This window comes from Mchenga conophoros, linkage group LG6 (genome assembly GCF_057382185.1).
Source record: "Mchenga conophoros isolate Kocher_MC1m ecotype Shallow Benthic linkage group LG6, M_conophoros_male_GT1.1, whole genome shotgun sequence".
NCBI classification, from domain to species: domain Eukaryota; kingdom Metazoa; phylum Chordata; class Actinopteri; order Cichliformes; family Cichlidae; genus Mchenga; species Mchenga conophoros.
In genome coordinates, this window is record NC_140531.1 from 29,633,161 (window position 1) to 29,652,414 (window position 19,254).

Sequence of the window (19,254 nt, forward strand, 5' to 3'; positions counted from 1 at the left end):
TTGTGAAGAGGAATAAGACAGTCTGAGGAAGGCGTCTTTGGTGGCTTAATGACTGCACCTCTGCTAATGGGATTGCTGATGGCTGCCCCACCAACAGTCATTTTGTTACTGTGTTTTGACAGGAGTATTCTCAGTCTTAGATATTTCATAATTGCGAACATTCTTTTCATAGCTGAGCCCATAAACCAGCAAATCAGGATCCGTTTGCATGGCCTCCATAGAGAAAATGTGACCAGCAAAAAATAGTCACCCACCTCACGCTGTTGTAAGCCGCGGTGGTGATGTGGATGGTTGTGGAGGCACCCCCCCCCCCCCCCCCACACACACACACACACAACACACATCAAAGTAACAGAGCTCTACTCAAAAGCAGGCAACAAACAATACTACTAACTCAAACAAACTGACCTACCTAAACAAGAAAAAGGGGAAACTTAAATAGTGGTCAAGACCCAAATTGCAGTTCTCCATATGGGCTTGCTCCATCCCTTTTCCACCTCTTAGCTTATCCAACAAGGGACTGGGAGCAGATTCCATTGAGGTAACTCAGAAAACAAAGACAGACTAAATCATAGACATAACAGTATAAACTAAAATTTGTGCACTTATTTTAGAATACAGTATTATGTGATTTTATAAGTAAATTAGTTCTAAACCAAAACCAATTCTTTATTACCCAGTAAATTAATTTACATATTTAAAGAAAGACAAATATGTAAGTGTAGTGTTATTGTACATCTTTAATGTAACACTGATGTTTAGTTGATATTACCACTGTATCTGGCTGTAATTGCAGCCGTCACAGCTGCTGTTAGCTGCTGTAATTTAGAATTAGCCGGCATTACTGAAACCTTCTTTTAAGTGGATCAAGCAATGTTGTACTTGGTCACTTAGTGACTTTCATACAATGTGAGAATATAATCAAATTGTTTATCAGAAGGAAAGCATGATTTTTTTCCAGCCAAAAATTTCCTGCTATAATGTTAGCTTATCACCCGCAGAGGTTTTTCTTATTTAGCAGGCTTGTTTTCAGCTGTCTTGAGACAAAAAGGTGTCTAATCTTCTGATAATAAGTCATTGTCACAATATCGGGAATAAATAAGCATGCATATGCAGTTATTTGTATGTTAGTTTCCTGACTTCGGTTAAGGTGAAAAGGTTAATATTTTATCTAGATGCCAGTTAGGTTGTTAGGACGTCTTCTCAGATGGTAAGAGATAGAAATGATCCTTCACATCTGGAGTCTTAAGGTGCAGACACAAATTAAAATTTGCCCCTACAGTAAACAAATGCCCACAAATTTTATTCTTCTCCTCATTTGGAATACAATGTATGTGGCTGGTCTCTAGCCAAAAGTGCAAATAAATAGAAAGGTGGTGCACACTTCAGCTAGTGTATTCAAGATGGTGGGGAAACATGGTGGTTTCCACTGGTAGCCATATGTAATTTTAAAGGGTTAATTCTAAGTTTATCAGAGTGCATCAGTTTCATTTTTCTGTTAAATAAACTAAAAAAAGAGAGAGCGATACATCCAACTTAGTTCACTGAATCAATTACAAAAATGATAATGGCTGCTTATTGGTGGTGGGTTCACCTAAAGAATGAAGTATATGTCCATCTCTCTGACCTGTCTGTAATGTAAAATATAAATTTTGCATCAAAAGTAGTCTGTGCTGTGAGAAGAAGTTACAAAATTAAATTATTTAATTATATATATATATATATATTAGGGGTGCAACGATACACAAAATTCACGGTTCGGTTCGATACTTTGGTGTCACAGTTCGATATTTTTTCGATACAAAAAAATGTTCATGCTTTTTTAATTTGTCATTTATTAAAATTATAAATATATATTTTAACTCAAACGTACAGTTTTTAAATTTAATGTTGCTGAAACAACAAGGGGATAAAATAATAATTCTATCTGATTGGGAAAACACTTTGGAAAAGAGAGTTTATTACAGAGAAATGGCTCTTTCCAAAATAAAAGCTATACTATATGCTTCTTCCAGGGGATACTCTCAGCAGCATATTAAATATATCAGGTCCCCATAAGGAGAATCATGTGCTAACGGCTGTCTAAATGACTCGGGTAAAGTTTGTAGCATGCATGCTTGTTGTTTTTGTCTGCTTCCACTTATCTTTGCACTAGGATGATGTCGGCATAAATGTGCAGTCATATTCATTTTGTTCCCACTAGTGCTGTCAGCGTTAATCTGAAATGACGTTAACGCTACAACATGGTAAATCTCCGTTAACGAGCTACCGCCGATCGCCCCGTGCATGGGGCTGGACGACGTCAACACGTTAACAAGCTAACTGCGCTAACACAGTAGTTCCCACCCATGTAATTGAGCATTGCGTGGCACATTCGACATACTGTTTTACTTTTGTCCATGACGTGCTTACCTTCAGGGTCATACTTCACATGAAGACCAAGATAGTTCCAAAGGCCAGATCTGAATGAGGGTGGGGGAGGTTCAATTTGCCATGTTGCAATGAGCTTAGCTCCTGTCTTGCTAGCTTGCGCTGCGCTCAGTGGATCTGCGCTCGACAGTGCAGCCTAGGCGGAGTAGTCGAACGCAGATCCACTGAGCTCGCTACACAGACAGCATCGTCAGAAGAAAAGTTGATCAAATAAATTAAAAATTTTGTATTGTTCGATACATATGCGTACCGAACCGAAAGCACTGTATCGAACGGTTCAGTATCGATACGAGCATCGTTGCACCCCTAATATATATATATGGGATTTCCAGTGGTGGCTAACCAACCGGACATAGTCAAACAGTAGTGATAGATGTAGTGGTTCCCAATGTCAGCAACATCAGGAAGAAGGAACACGAGAAGCTCAAGAAATACCAAGGGAGCACCAGGTGTGGTGACCAAACTAGGCGAGTGGCTCCAGCAGATCCCAGGAACAACATCGGAGATCTCTGTCCAGAAGAGCGCAGTCCTAGGAACAGCTAAGATACTGCGCAGGACCCTCAAGCTCCCAGGCCAAGGACCCGAGCTTGAAAGATAGACCGCCAGCAGGGGCGAGCGGGAGAGGAAGTGTATATATAGACAAAAAGTGTTCTTACTGTGCCAGCATGTGTGCAAATGAACTCCCATGCAGTGGTCATTTCTACTGTTCTACTTGTACTCCAAGTATGACATACAGTAATTGGTTTCAGTTGAGTGTTGTCTGTGTATTCAAAGGCAAAGACAAATGCAGTCATAACCCAACAACAGTCCTGAGGTGTGCCAGGATTCAGGGAAATGAAAGCAGCATTTCATTCCTCTAGCTCTTAGTTTCCTGTTAAATAAAGAATTGCTTGTGCCAGTGGATTTTTACACAGTTCACACGCTCACAAAATGCTGATCGCCTCAGATACATAAGGACCCAACTGAGCCAGCAATACCAGTAAAATCATGGATCAAGCCTATATGGGCATGGAAGAAATATCAGGCAGCAACATAAAGTTGAGAAGGCTGGTAGAAACTTCAGAAGAGAATTATATCGATGATGAAGTGAGTCAAACTGTGCAATGTGAAACGACTGGACTTGGACTCCCAGGTAATAAACAAAAACAAGTAAACATATTAGATTTAGATACTGCATTGATATGTGATGATGAATTATTGTGCAGAAATAAAACAAAAAGTAAAACTAATACCGGGTAGATGTAGGGTCCGGTTTGCTGCAAAGTTACTGTAGTTTTGGATGTTTTGTTTTTAATTTTAAAGATTTATATTTTAAGGTATTTTTTTAATCTGTATTTGATTGTGCTGAAATGACTAGTTGACAGGTGACCCTTGGCCCATAATTTTGATTAAATTATAATTTTTGTTTTTAATTCAGGACAGGCTCAAACACATTCAGCGTGTGTTTATTTCAGTTCAGTTTTAATAGTTTAATAAACCAAAAATCTTTGGTTTTTATTAGTTTCAGTGTTAGTTTTTATTTATACTGTGGTGTGTGGTTGCCGGATTCTAAGTTCAAAAGAGAAAATAATACAATAAAATACTGTGCGACAATCACAGTATTTGTGTCACAGCCATAATCACACAGAAACAAGTTTGCTTCTTTGTGGTCAGATGTTGATTTCAAGAGCAGAAGTGCACATGTTACTTTGTAGAGAAAATAGTATTTTATGTTATGATAAACTATATGAGGATGTAAATATTCTTCACCTTTAGCATTGTAACAAATATAAACTTTTACCTGCAGAGTCTGAATTTGTAAAGAAGAGTTACTGCAGAGCTGCTGTGGTTCTTCTGGGTCTGCTGTGTCTTTTCCTCCTGATTGGATTCATAACTGTGGTTTTTCTCTGTGAGTACAAGAAATATGTAATTAGCATGCTAAAATCCTCACAGGCAATGTTTTTATTTGATATTGGCATGTCCTACAGTCACCCAAGGCAAATCTCCTGGTGAAATGGACACAGTGTTGCTACACAGTCTTTACAACAACTTGACCAGCGAGAGAAACCAATTACTGACCAGTTACAACAGGCTGACAACCGAACGAGAACAGTTACTGACCAGTTACAACAACTTGAAAACTGAAAAGGACCAATTGCTGACCAGTTACAACAACCTGACAACCGAACGAGAACAGTTACTGACCAGTTACAACAACAAAGTTAAAGAGAGAGACCAGCTCCAGACAAGATTTGAAGACATGACCAAAAATAGAGACAATCTTCAGAGAAAACTTCAGGGTAATTATTTGTTTCCATTTTATCTCGTACAGAAATGTTTTCCTTTACATTTGAAGTTAACATTCAAGTACATGACGGTGTTGTTGTTGTTTTTTTCTCATTTAATGCATTCTTGAATCACAGCGTTAACGATACTGGTTAAGACTTAAAGTGAAATTCAGTGTCCCTTAAACCATATTAACATCTGGACAGTTCCATACTATTAAAAAAGAAAGCCTCAGTAAAACCTAGAATTAAATGTAAATTAAGCTTAATGTGAATATATGAATATTTCATATGTTCTAAGTCTATTTAGATATAGCTCATACTGGTGCTTTAATCCATGTAGAGATTACATGGATTTTTTATCTTCAACTTCAACCAGTATGTCTCAGCTGTTTTTTTATTTCCATATTTAGTTGTGAAAGACACCTAACCAATGACAGAAATTTTAATACTGCAGTTTACAGTGTGTGTTATGTTAGAAATTACTAAAGCACCATGAAGCCTTCTAACTGAGAAGTGGACCTTGGACAAAACCTCGAGTTTCTCCTTATTTTCAGTGGTCAGTAACAGTTGCTGACTCAAGCAAAATCCTTAGATAAAATATATATTTCCCACACACTCCTTCTGAATGCACAAAAATGATGCATTTCTTTTTATGTTCTTTTAAAACACAAAACCAAAATAAACCTTTTTTATTTGATGTAAAACTAGACATATTGTGCAACAATAGGACAGTGTTTTTTTTCTTTCATATGTTAAAGCTTTGTGAATTTGTACAACTGACACTTGTGTAACAAATATGTGAGGCTAATTATGAGATATTAGCCTTAAAGATAAGATCCTAACAAAGCCCAAATTATTATTCTGTTTTTCTTAAACAGATTGCCGAGAAAACTGGGTGGCCTTCAGTGATAGTTTGTACCAAGTGTCTTCGGAGAAGAAATCCTGGGAAGAAAGCAGACAAGACTGTCTTCAAAAAGGTGCACACCTGATGATTATCAACAGGCGAGAGGAACAGGTGTGTGTGTGCAAACATAAATTAATGTACTATGTTCAGAATAAAACACTGAATGAAATCAGAGAATGCACTGACACATCACTTTAAGTTCTGTATATTTACACTTACTTGTCTTTCAACTAGAATTTTGTGAACCAGTTCAAGAAGTCTTTGTGGATTGGACTGACTGACTCAGAGACAGACGGAAGATGGAAATGGGTGGATGGGACTCGCATGACCACAAGGTTGAAATAAAAATTAAATTCCTCTCTTGTCCATAAAGTCTTCTTATATCATCAAGTACATTAACTAACTTAATTTAATTCATATCTTGTTACTAAAAACAAAAGGCTGACTGATCTGTTGAGTTTAACTCTTATAATTTTATCTGTATTTCAGCTACTGGAATAGTGGTGAACCAAATGGTGGCAGAACGGAAAATTGTGGACAGATAAAGGTTTACGACTCGCAAAACAGCTGGAATGATGAAACATGTTCCAATAAACACTTCTGGATATGTGAGAAGAGAATTTCTCCATAACTTAACATCCATGCCCAACAAATAGTGCAGAAAACAGAGCCATGAGATCAACTCCTGAAGTGAAGCTGAACAGAAAACAGTGGCCACTTAGGCTACGTCCACACATACACGGGTATTTTTGAAAACACAGCTTTTTCTATGCGTTTGGGCCTTTTGTCCACTGAAAACTGAGATTTTTTAAAACTCCTGCCAGGGTGGAGATTTTCGAAAAACTCAGTTTTTGCGTTTACATGTGGACGAGCAAAATGGAGATCTAGCCACGCAACGTCAAAGGTGTGCGCCTTTTTTAACGTCAGATCTGCAGTTTTTACATGCTTACATATACACACGCAGTTGCTGCCCCTCCACTTGGAAAGACAGAGTGAACTTTGGACGTAGCTTTTACATTCAACACACTCTCACAACCTAAGTGTAATATTAAGGAATAATTCCACCTCACTGTCTGTCCACACATAGGACTCATTTCTGCTTCTATGCACCATCTAGACTTCTGATTGGCCAACATTTCGACACAGCATTATATCATAGAGATATTTTAATAAAAAGGAACGTGTGGAAGATGATTTTTTTTTTTATTAAACGAAAATGGAAAATCTCCACTAACAAAAATACCCGTCTATGTGTGGACATAGTCTTAGATGGAAACAAGTTTAAAGGGTTTTCGCTTTGCTTTCTAAATCAAGAATATCTTTTGTTACTATATCCAGGATCTTTAATCAGCCGGCGATCTGCTTTGGTGTGACTGGTCATGACAATTTTAAGACGTGTTAGATTAAAAAACTTGCTCAACAATCCCATGCTCAAAAATTCTCATCTTATAGAAAAATATTCTGTTATCATAAACTTTCCATCTGTATTTACAATTTAATCATTAAAATGTTGACAATTTGGACTTGTTTTACTCCACCTGACTCATTTATTGAGGAAAGACTGAAGATTTAGGAAAAAATCCTCTCAGTGTGCTGTGCAAAAATGCAAAACCCAACCCAAGTTTTCGCTCTCATGTATTCATTTCTAATATTGTTCATCCTAGTCCTAGTGAAAGTCTTAACATATACAGCTCTGCCTCCCATGTTTTTGTTAGTGCAAAAACCATAACCTGAACCATACATCACAGTAGGCCTGCTGCCATCTTGTAAACCTTCCCTTTCACGCTTCCTGCTATTCTTCTGTCCCAAATCACACCTGACACTGATCTCCACTCACTCTCCAGTGCACTCTGAATTGTTAAACCCAGGAATTTAAACTCATCTATCTTTACTACTTCTACTCTTTCTATCCTCACTCATTCTGTCTTACTTGCATTCCTCTTCTCTCTAGATTATGGCTCCACCTCTCAATAGTCTCTTCCACCTGGTCCTGCTCTCACTACAGATAAGTATCGTCTGCAAACATCATTGTTCACAGAGACGTCTGCCTGACCTGATTTGTCAACTTGTCCATCACAACCGCAAACAAGATCTCTGATGATGGGCTCAGAGTAGATCTCTGATGCCCTCCATGCCCACCTTTAACCCGTCTGTCACTCCTATTCCACTCCTCACGACTATCTCACTGTCCCACATTACCCTTTGTTCTTCTCTGCCACTTCTGACTTCGTGCAATACCTCAGCTCCTCTGTTTTTTCTAAATTCATAAAAGACACAGTGCACCTCTTCTGACTTTCTCCATACCGAGAGAAGCACTCTCACAGCAAACATCAGCCTGTAGTGCTTTTTCTTGGCATAAAGCCATACTCCTGCTTGCTGATCATTATGTTGCTTAAAGATGGTATGGTTCATCAACTTTATCCCTATTCAATCTTTTTTTCTTGCAAGTACCCAACAATCAATAAATGCATCCAAGTATATAAATTTACTGAATATTTTTATTCAGTAAACTTGTATACATCAATAATAAACACAGTTGAGACAATTAAAGCAGTAGTGTTATTCATCTGATTTATCTGCACTGGTTTTTATTTTGGATCAAAGTAAGAGTCATTGTACTACAACTATTGTAAATAGAAAAACTATTTAATCATTTTGAAAGCAGCATGCTAGGTTACCATAATGATAATAAAAGCTGAGCTGCAGTGGTTTCTGATTGCGTCCAAGCTGCAGTAATACCACTTATTGTGATATGTAGGAGGAAAGAAAGTTAATTATAGTGCATATAGTAAATGAAAGCTTTTGACCGTACTTCAGCCAAAGTAAAAAAAAAAAGCAATTTAAAATTAAAATTACAGAAAGAGAATTTTTCCAGGATAACAATTCTGTAAAAACAAAAATTTTGCATACAGGAAGCTTAAACTAAAGCATTAACTTCAGGATTAATGCTGGGTTTTCAGTAGTGCTCTGGTTTTACTGAACATACTTCATAGTGCATGCTACAGCTGGAACTTGTTTGTATTGAGTTTTAATAGTTTAAATAGCACTTTCCTGTTTAATAGACAACCACTTGTGTTAGTGGATATTTGGAACTACAACTTGCAAATTCAGAAACTCACAAAACGCTGTTCACCTCAGATATCTGAACACCCACCCACCTGAGTTAACAATGCAGATTCAAATCATGGATCAAGGCTGTACAAGCACAGAGGAAATATCAGGTGGTCAGAAAAAGGAGTTCAGAAGAGTAAAATAATACATGTAATGACTGGGACCCACACACTGTTATTGTGCATGTTTATTGCAGTTGCACACATATTGTTAGAGAGTTATCTCTAGGATGCCAGTGCGATGGCTTCCTCAGGACAAGGACTCTTTCCAGATATACTTTAAGGAGCATTAACTGGTTGAACAGCAGGCCAATAGGTACAGCAATTGGCATACTCAGTGAGATAGTGATGTGTCGCAGCTGTTCTGATATTCTACTTATCTATGTGATGTACTTCTGTATGTTTTATCTTTTACGGCAATTTTTACCTCTACATTTGAAGCTAACACTTTGATAAAATGATCTTTTTATCATAATTGTGACATAAAGCAGACATGATGTCTCATTTAATACAGTGGTCAAAATAGAGTATTAAACATCTCAGGAAAAGCCTTTGATAAAAAAAAAAAAGTCCCAGTTCATACTATTAAAAAAGAAAACTTCAGGAAAACCTCAGAATTACATGTAAACTGAGAATAATGTGAGTGAAAATATTAATTTCCCATACATGAGTTAAAACTGAAGTAGATCTGAACATCTCATCTGTTCTGTATTTCCATGTTTAGCTGGAAAACACACAACTTAGTTCAGGAATGTTAATAAAGAGAGAAGTGGACCTTCGAGAAAAGCTCACTTCTCTCTAACTTGACCTCCAGCTTTTTCTGAATTTTCAAAACCTGTGGTTTTCAGCCACAGCGGCTATTGTACTGGATTCTTCTGTGACCTCCTGGATAGGGTTCTCTATTTGTGGGAAATGTCTCTCACCGCAGTTTGAGGGTGTCCCGAAGCCTTTGAAATTGTTTTGTAGCCCTTTTCCAGACTGACAGGGATCAATGACTTTGTTTCTCATCTGTTCTTGAGTTTCTTTAGATTGTGGCATGACACAGTTCATACTAGTACTTTAACCTGAATAGACAAGAAACAACCTTTTGAGGTTTAACTGACTTCTCAGCTACAACTGAGATAATTCATGATGTCTCAGCTTTTCTATATTTAGGATAAATGTGGAAATGTTAATACAGCAGTTTCAGTTCATGGTGGGTTATGCTAGAAATGACTGACCCTTCAAAGTAATAAGTGGACAAAAGTTCACAAAAGTTATTGTAATGCAAGCTCACTTTAATTATTTGGTAAACTGCAGTTTTGTGGGGCAATCATGGTAACCAGTTTGACTGAGGAATGCATCTCAGATTTTGGGAAGTACCCCTCATATTTCTTTAAAACTGGAAAGAGGTCATTAATCAGCATATGTAGCTAATCTAAAGCATAATTAAAAAACTGCAAAGCAAAGAAAAATGTGTTGCACTCACAGCTGTCCCAGTGAGTGGTGAGTTCATTGCACTTTTGCACCAAGAGAAAATGTCTCTCCTGTTTGTTTATTTATTTGACTCAACAATATGTCAGATATTTTTCCACTTTTACAATTGTGGCTTTACTTGAAAGCTTTTTCAGTGGGAGTGGGATAGCAAAGTGGCTTTAGCCAAATTTGCCATCCACCCTTGGCAAATTTGCACCCTGCCCATTGTGATATAACCCTTTAAAGTTCACCCAAAAAGCATTTGTTCAACTTTTCTCCTTTGAGTACTGAGAAAGAAGATGACCATCCAGTGAACTAATACTTGCTCCTGTTATGCATCACAGTTATTAAAGCAGTGGAATCTGATATTGAAACTACGATATCTGCTCATGATGTTTGCCAGGAAGAAAAAATGCATGATTTTAGATTCAAAACCTGAGACTTATAGGTTTGGTTTATTAATTTACTTTAAAAAAAAATCATTAAATGTGTTCTTTTTCTGCCTTAAAAAGTGTGGGGGAGTTAAAAAAAATGAAAAATGCTGGATAGTTTTTGTTTTTTACAGTATGAAGGTTAAAACTGTCGTACAAACAACAAACAAATCCTCTGATTTTGAAAAGGTCCAGTGGCAACCTCAGATTTGACTGATTTTACAGGGAGCGGCACAATGCTGTTCAAGTAACTTGCCTAAAAACTTTCATTTGTCACAATTTAGCGTTTGAACCAATGAATAAGTGTAAAATAGAAAGGTATTCTAAGAGCATGTTCACATGGTTGTCTCCTAGTTTTTCATGACAGTGACAGTAAATATCTACTGTACCACTTTATTTTTATAAAGCCTTACTCTACTCTCAGATTTATTCGTTTTATATTCTACTGTCTAAAGCAAAAGAACATTTACTGTTACAATAACAGTAAATGTATGAAGAGATAAATGTATTTAAATTTTTTGGACTTTGGATATTTTTGACAAATATCGATTCTACCTCCAAATTCAAAATTTGTAAAGAATCAATTAATTATTTTTTAAAAGCTTTCTGGGTTGTGTTGGGTTCTGCTCGGAGGAATGCAGCTTTCTCCAAAAGGTTTGAGCTGCACTTTATTAAAAGTGCTTGTATTTGAGCTGCTCGTTTGTTAGAATAGCAATCAGTTTTAATTTCTAATTCATTTTGTTGTTTTTCAATTGTAATGGTATTCATCATTGAACAAGAAAAAAATAATCCACCCTGTCTAAAAGAAAGTATCAAAAAATGGGTGTTAAAGAAGTGATGTAATGAGTCGCCCTCTTGTGGTGGGTTTGATTTGTGATTAGATGTTTAATGTCAGGAAGATGGGTGCATGATCACTATGAGCAGATTGTTGCATTTACTTACTTGCTGTGAGATAAAATTACTGAGGAAAAGTTCTGAAGGAAAGAGGACAAGTAAGTGTCTTCTCTGGAAGAGGAATTTCTCACCTTATCCATAATTAATGTTTTTTTTATTATGTTTGCAAATATTATGTCTCCAGATTCTTGAACTACCGAATGAGTTTGAATGGTGAGCTAACGATAATTAGAGTCTCTAACTAGTAAACTCTGCTGAATGGCACTGTGATAAAAATTATGCATGAAAGATGGGAGTTTTTGAGAATGTGGATAGTTTAATTTTAGAATAGAGACTTTCATTTATAAACACTGGCAATCCGCCCTGTTTACCACTAAATGGTTGAGAGAATATTTTGTCATACTTGCAGATCTTTTGCTTTTTGTGGATTTGTGATGCAAACACAATTTATTTATCCTTTATGAGTGAATAACATCATCACAGGCATGACCAAAAGAAAAAAACAAGGAAAAAAACATTCTCAATTGTCAACAGTCTTTTGTCATTTTAAATTTGCCTTTTTGTATTTGATTTTTCTACATTTATTTGAAATATATCAGTTCAGGAGCGAATGTTCAGAATTTAGACTTCAAATACAGGAAATTTTATTACAGCAAGTTAGCGAGAGCAATGCAAAACCAAAAGCAAATAGTAAAAATCACAAAACCGTAATCAGCCTACTTCAGCTATACTGAGCTAGTTAACCTTCTCTGAGCTAATGCTGATTTTGTTCTTGTCTTTTGTGAGGAGAGGTTTGAGAAAGGATGAGCATGTCTGGATCCAAAGATGCACTTATCCCAGTGTTCCTAGTTGATGATAATTACTCAACAGGGAAGCAGCACATAATCCAATTTTTCATTTATATATTGATAAAACGTATTCTTCTATTTATCTTTTAATAAAGAACAAAAATGTTTTGTAATTAGAAAAAAATTTAAAGACTATTTTGCCTCAGTCAAAATCAGCATCACTCAGACTTTAAGCTCAATTTAAGATGAATATGACATAAAAACACAAAGAAATCAATCAGAATCAGAGAAGAAAAGAAGACCAAATCAATCAGTGTCACCAACGAATGTGTTCTTAACACAGACTGCTACATATAAAATCATTTTTCTACTCAATGTGATTAATGGGAGGGATGAGGAGAGGTGCAGAGTTTTTGCCATTGTCGTTATTACAGGGATTGAAGTATGGGTAGAGTTTCTCAGTGAAGGAGCAGCCAGTAAAGGAGTAGATAAGAGCTGCTGCATCTATATCATAAAAGGAAACCACACCCTCCTCATAATCTACAAACACTCCCACCTTCTCAGGACCAGACGGACGACAGACACAGACATCATGTTCATCGAGAGCTTTGTACTCATTTCCATTTCTCAGCACTACAGTCCAGAATCCATCCTCGGGACTAAGAGTCATTATTTTCTTCCTGTCGATCGACTCTCTGGCCACTCCCAATTCCCAGTCAGTCTTTCTTTTAACTTGAGCCTCATAGTAAAATCTGCCTGAAGAGAAACTCTGCTTTCCTAAAACACAAACACAGTAAGAAAATCTCTCCGGGTTGTCAGGAAGATTGTGCTTTTCATCTCCATGATTCACTTGTTTTCCATCATCAGACAAGATGAGCTCAGGATGTGCTGTATCAGCATCAAGACTCACATCCACAGCATACTGCTGGACCCTCCTCAGCTCAGCCTCAAACAGCTTCTTCATTTCTATCCTCAGTGTCTCCTCCAGCTGAGCCACAGCTCTCATCACAGTCCCCTCATACGTTGGTGGAAGGACGATGACCTCAGTCCAGTCCTTGGCAGGTGGAACAGCTTTCAGAGATGAGAAGCTTTGAATAAAGTGGAGGTGGTCTTCAGAGCATATTAGATTCTTCACCTCAGAGCTCCTCTTCTTCAGCTCTGAGATTTCCTGTTCCAGCTCTTTGATGAGACCTTCAGCCTGTTTCTCTGTTGTTTCCTGTTTGTCTTCTATCTCCTTTATGACCTTCTTCAGGCCTTTCTCAATAAACTCCTTCAGAACAGTGAAGATCTGAACACCTTCTGTTTTCTGTTTGTCTGCAGCATCTTTACTCATCTTCTCTGACTCATTGATCTCCTGAATCTTCTGTCGTCTCTTCTCGATCATTTGCTGAATTTCATCATCCATTTTCCTCAGCTCTGTCTTCTTTTCTTCAGATTCTTCTCTCAGAGGTACAAACTCATGAGTCTTGTGGTCTAAAACAGAGCAGAGCGTGCAGACACTTGTCTGATCGGTCTTACAGAACAGCTCCAGATGTTTATCGTGCTTCATACACATCCTGCCTTCCAGGTTCTCCACAGGCTCAATCAGCTGATGTCTTTTCAGACCTTTGACTGTCAGATGAGGTTCTAGGTGAGTCTCACAGTAGGAGGTCAGACACACCAGGCAGGACTTCAGGGCCCTCAGTCTGGTTCCAGTGCAGTAGTCACAGGGAACTTCTCCTGGTTTGGCAGCTTGTTGCTCTGCGCTGCTCCTCTTGGCTTTCTGTTGAGTTTCATCTCTGAACTGAGCAACCACCTCAGAGAACAAAGTGTTAACCTTCAACAGAGGTCTACAGTAGAAAGCCTCTTTGCACATGGGGCACTGACAAGGAGCATTTCTATCCCAGTGCTGAGTGATACACTTCTTACAGAAGTTGTGTCCACATGGTGTGGTGACTGGATCAGCGAACACATCCAGACAGACGGAGCACAGAAACTGATCTTCAGATCGCAGATTACTGGCAGCAAACATATCTGCACTCTGGGAACAAAAGTCAAAGCATGATGAGTTAAAGTCTAACGATTTTCTGTGAGTGGTTTAGAACTGTCGAAGTGGGATCATGACAGCAATTTCAGATGAGGCAAAGAACTTGAAAAAATCTTCAAGGTATAACTATCTTATGTTGCATGGAGTCCAAAAATCACAGAATCACATCAAATAATTTAAGAGTAGAGTAATCCACTGAGAGACATCACCTGCACACTCACTTTATGTTTCTACATGTAGAGCTTACTCACTAAGTGCTGCCGTTCACTACAATCTCCTGACTGGAGGACTCACCCCGAGCTAGTTTTAGGATTTTTAGAACTGTGTTATATCAATCAGGTCTAAGAAGTTAATCCCAGGACTTTATGTTTGTTTACAAGTTTAAATAAATTTCTCATGTTATCCTGCACTGTTTCAGATGAGAGTGTGACTATGTTTGGTTTCATAACCACTTCTTTAATTCTAGTCATAGTTTAGTCCATGGAAAATCATTCATCATCTCTCTTCAGCCGTTTTTTCCGGTAAAATATCTTTAATATATTTATAAAGCCATGCATATTCTTTTTTTTACTTCACACTTCCTGGTTCTTAAGTAAGTGGGGGTGAATTGGAATTTGGCACTCTTAAAGTTTCAAGATTTTTGCAGCAACTTTTAACACTCATAACTTCATATGGATACAGGAGGAGACTGAAGCATGCCGTTTTCAGCTTTAAAAAAATTACATTCAATTGAATTCTACACTGGTGTCATGATTTTTCTGTAGCATACTTTGAGGATCAGCATCGTGGGATATCAGGATATTAATAAATTGCACCAGTTTAATGTTGGTGACGTAGAGAAACAGAAACAAGTATCGGTACCCTGTACTTTCTATGTGTTTTCTGATCATTCACTGGAGGAAACTTAAAAAAGGCAATTCTGGCTACATTTTGAAGGCTTATGTCACCATGTGGTATAGGTGGTTGCTCAGTGTTTAAGGACAACACTTTCTCAGCATCTTTTCAACAGCAAATGTTGTAAAATCCAAAATATGTGATATAATTCCAAAAAATAAAAATCAGGTCTGCTTGTCAAATGCAAACAAAACACTATGCATCATGTGTAAGCTGACAGAAAAAAAGTATCACTTTAAGAGAAAAATTAGCTGATTTTGAATTTGAATTCAACAACATTTCTGAGACTTAAAAAAAGAAGGAGAAACATTCATGAGAGTTAAGTTTAATTTAATATAGATAATTAAAACAAACCACTGTAAAAAATGTACTCTTAAAATTTTAGCACTTACAGTATAAGTGAAGTTTTGAGTTAGTGTGGCTCGTTCTGTACTCACCAGTATTTGAGTCACTTGCTTAGAAACAAAAGATGAACACTGTTTGATTTTGAGACACAAATCCAGAGCTTTCGGCTGTAGTACTGCTATTACTGCTATTACTCACACTAACATTAAGTTTCATTTCAAGAATTTGACGTTTAATTTCCTATTATTTCTCCAACTCTTCCTGCAGGTGTTTGTTAAGGTTTTGGTTCCTCTTTCAGGTCCACAGATGATTATAAAGTGCTAGAAAAATGAAGGTAACACTCGATCACAGACTCAGTTAAATTCATAATCTTTCAGTCCTATTGAGGAGATACTAAGGCTGTTACACAAGAAGAGATGGGCAAGGATGAGTGTATAAACCCAGCAGTACCAAACTGTCAGAAACAGACTCTGTGAGGGTGGCATGAGGGACTGACGTCCTTTAGTGGGTCCTGTGCAGAGCCGTGCAGCTTGATTGACATTTACTTGTGAACACTAGAACCAGCAGGTTGTCCAATGGTGTGCCGGTTGTCTTCACAGATGAAAGGAGGGTCACACTGAGGACATGCAACAGAAAGTCTGGACCTTCAACGTCTTCCACCATGACCAGTTTGACAGTATGCTGAGTAGGCAGTTCACTGGTGATCAAAGCACTGATGAGAAAGGATGCTGCAATTTGCATCAATGGAAAATAAATTTGACAGTCGTCTGCATAATAATGGAAGCAAATATTATTTTTCTGTAAAATTATTCCAAGTAGTAACAGGTACAAATAGAAAAGGACAGTTCCAAGAATAGAGCCTTGTGTAATCCCGCCAGAGGAGGGCAGCAGAGGTGTAGGTAAAGGTTCTATCAGAAAGGTGGGTCCTAAACCATTGGAGAGCTGAGCCAGTGATGCCCACCCACTGCTCCACCCTGGACACGCGGATCTCAAGGAACACAGCGTTAAAAGGCAGCTGTTCAGTCCAAAAGCACAAGTAGCACACAGTCACCAGAAGCTATTGCTAAAAAATATAACATTAAAAAAGCCTTAATAAAACATACTGATTGCTTTGGTGAGCTTTTAGTCCTGGCTGGAACACTTCCAGAATTGCACATTCACCCAGGAAGGACTTCAGTTGGGTAAAGGCAATTTTTTGTAGGAGTTTAGAAAAGAAAGGTAGCCTGGAGACAGCCCCTGAAACAAAACAGAATGGTCAAGGCCTGTTTTTTTTCAGCGAGAATTGCCCAAAAATATTTTTACAAAAGGTCAATGTACTGTTAATAATGGCAAGAATAAAAGGACCAAGGGTAGGAAAAACCTTCTTAAGGAGTTGAGGAGGAATAACATCAAAGGGGAATCCTGATGGGTTTATACTGGAAATGAACTGTTCTGATAAGGAGAGACAGGCTCAAAGTGGTCAACAAAAGCCAAACAGGGTGTTGAGATGGATGGATCATATGAAGGCCCTAGTGCTTACAACTTTCTCCAAAAAAGTGAAGACATTTGTCACAAACTGAATTGGAAGTTTCCAGTCCTTCATCCCTCCACATGAACAGTTTCATGAACAATAAGAACAGAATTTTTAACTTTGATTGTTTACAGTTTAAGTTAATGCTACTTGAGTTATTCTGACATGTCAGTGTGAAATGAAAGGTGTAAAAGTCCAGCAGCAAATTTGATTGGTGCATTTTCTTTTCGTAAACACCACAGTGCCTAACTTTTCCTCCCTTTGTGTTTAACCCTCCGTTGCAGACATTTTCATTGCTACATATCTAAAATTGACTCAACATTATCTAATAGTTCCTTTTCAGTAGATTTAATGATATTATTGATTATTAGGTCGAAAGGGAGAAACACTGTTTTGTACTGTGTTTCATGTAGTGTGTTACCACAATACTTTTTATAGTATTAGCTTTTATATGCTCAACCTGATTAGATCACTCTTACTAGATTAGATTAGATTAGATTAGATAGAACTTTATTAATCCCTCGGGTGGGTTCCTCTGGGAAATTCGATTTCCAAAAAAGCACAGCACCGACAGAAGTTACAGAGTTACAGAATATTATATATATATATATATATATATATATATATATATATATATATATATATATATATATATACACACACACACACACACACACACACACACACACACACACACACACACACACACGCACACATATATATATATATATATAAATACAGAGACAATATAAATAAAATATACGAAGGGGATAAATAGAATAAATAGGAATAAAAATAAAAATATAAGTGAATTGCACATTTCAAGTATTGAGTCTATTGCACCGTTGACTATTTACAAAAGTATTGCACAAAAGGTATTGCACAGTGAGGTGAAGAGGCACTACAGCTTAGTTGTTCCCCCCTCCTTTGTCCTCCTGTTTCCCCTCCCTCTCCCCTCCAGGGAGGAGTTAAACAGTCTGATGGCATGTGGGACAAAGGAGTTTTTAAGTCTGTTAGTTCTTGTCTTTGGGAGAAGCAACCTGTCACTGAACAGACTCTTCTGGTTGTTAATGGCCATGTGCAGAGGATGTCTGGCATTGTCCATAATGTCCATCAGTTTCTTTAATGTCCTTTAATGTACTAACACCGCCAATGAACACCTACTGTAAAGTTACAGCAGTGCAAACTACATTAACAGTGGAATTTGCAAGCATTCATTTCTTGATGCAGAAAATGTTGAAATTGTTCTTATGGGTCATTTCATGAGAGGTCATCAAATACTTCCATCTCGACCATCATAGATTCCCCTGAATAAAATAGGGGAAATATATTATTCCTAATAGATATTACACAAAGGTTCAGGTCACCTGTGTCATGATTTTTCTTAAAAACAGTATTTCAAGGGACATAAGAAAAGTCACGTGTTATAATAATGATTTTTATAATACATGTGATATATAGAGTATAAGATTTTATATAATATACAATACATTTTTTGATGCATCAATGCTGCTATTTATCTGAGTGCAAAGAAAGTAACAACCATTGACTGTTGTCTCTGACTGGGGTTTAAGGTTTATCCTGTTAATGTAAAGAAAGTCTGTTTATCATTATTAAATCTTTTATTTAAATAGATAATTTCATTGAGATCAAGCCCTCTTTTTCAAGAGAGACCTGTGTACAAAACATATATATAAAAAATATACAGACAGGCACATGATGATTGAGAAAACATGTCCTATAACAACAATCTTTATTTATAGAGCACATTTAAAAGCCTTGGGCATACCAAAGTGCTTTACATAAAACAATAAAAGGTTCAAACATTGATAAAGGATAAATAAAAATAACGAGTTATGTTCATAGATAAAAGCTACCAATAAGAATGACTACAGCACATGGGTAATAGCAAGATAAAAGCTGTACCACCATAATAAAAGACACCAATAGAAAGATAGGAGGGAATTAATACAAGAGGTCAATAGGTCACAGCAACCAAACAAACAAACAAACCAGCAATTAAAAGGTGGAGAAGGCAAGTTTAAAAAGATATGTTTTAAGCTGTGATTTAAAAGAATGAATAGAATCAGATGCCCGGATGCCAATCGGGAGATTGTTCCACAGCACAGGTGCAACAAGAGCAAACGATCGATCACCTCTAGTCTTAAGTCGAGATCTGGGCTGAGCCAGCAGTAACTGT

The 19,254-nt window shown here is 37.2% G+C and overlaps 2 protein-coding genes across 3 annotated transcripts; one reads left to right on the top strand and one right to left on the bottom strand.

The window, feature by feature from the left end:
- The first annotated feature begins 3,362 nt into the window (after positions 1-3,362).
- LOC146572877 (uncharacterized) lies at positions 3,363-7,120 on the top strand. The gene is made up of 6 exons (XM_085277323.1): positions 3,363-3,562; positions 4,217-4,318; positions 4,398-4,709; positions 5,576-5,712; positions 5,836-5,936; positions 6,091-7,120. Exons 1-6 carry the CDS (start codon positions 3,418-3,420, stop codon positions 6,230-6,232), a joined length of 939 nt encoding a protein of 312 aa, XP_085133449.1. The 5' UTR covers positions 3,363-3,417; the 3' UTR covers positions 6,233-7,120.
- Positions 7,121-12,643: 5,523 nt separating this feature from the next.
- On the bottom strand, positions 12,644-14,290 carry LOC146572878 (zinc-binding protein A33-like). 2 transcript variants are annotated; one of them, XM_085277322.1, is made up of 2 exons: positions 14,039-14,290; positions 12,644-13,693 (listed from the first exon to the last, which is right to left on the bottom strand). In XM_085277322.1, the coding sequence occupies exons 1-2, from the start codon at positions 14,288-14,290 to the stop codon at positions 12,647-12,649; spliced, it is 1,299 nt and encodes a 432-aa protein (XP_085133448.1). In that variant the 3' UTR covers positions 12,644-12,646. The 2 variants fall into 2 exon arrangements, with proteins under 2 accessions (XP_085133448.1, XP_085133447.1); XM_085277321.1 differs by having other exon boundaries at positions 12,644-14,290.
- Positions 14,291-19,254: the final 4,964 nt, after the last annotated feature.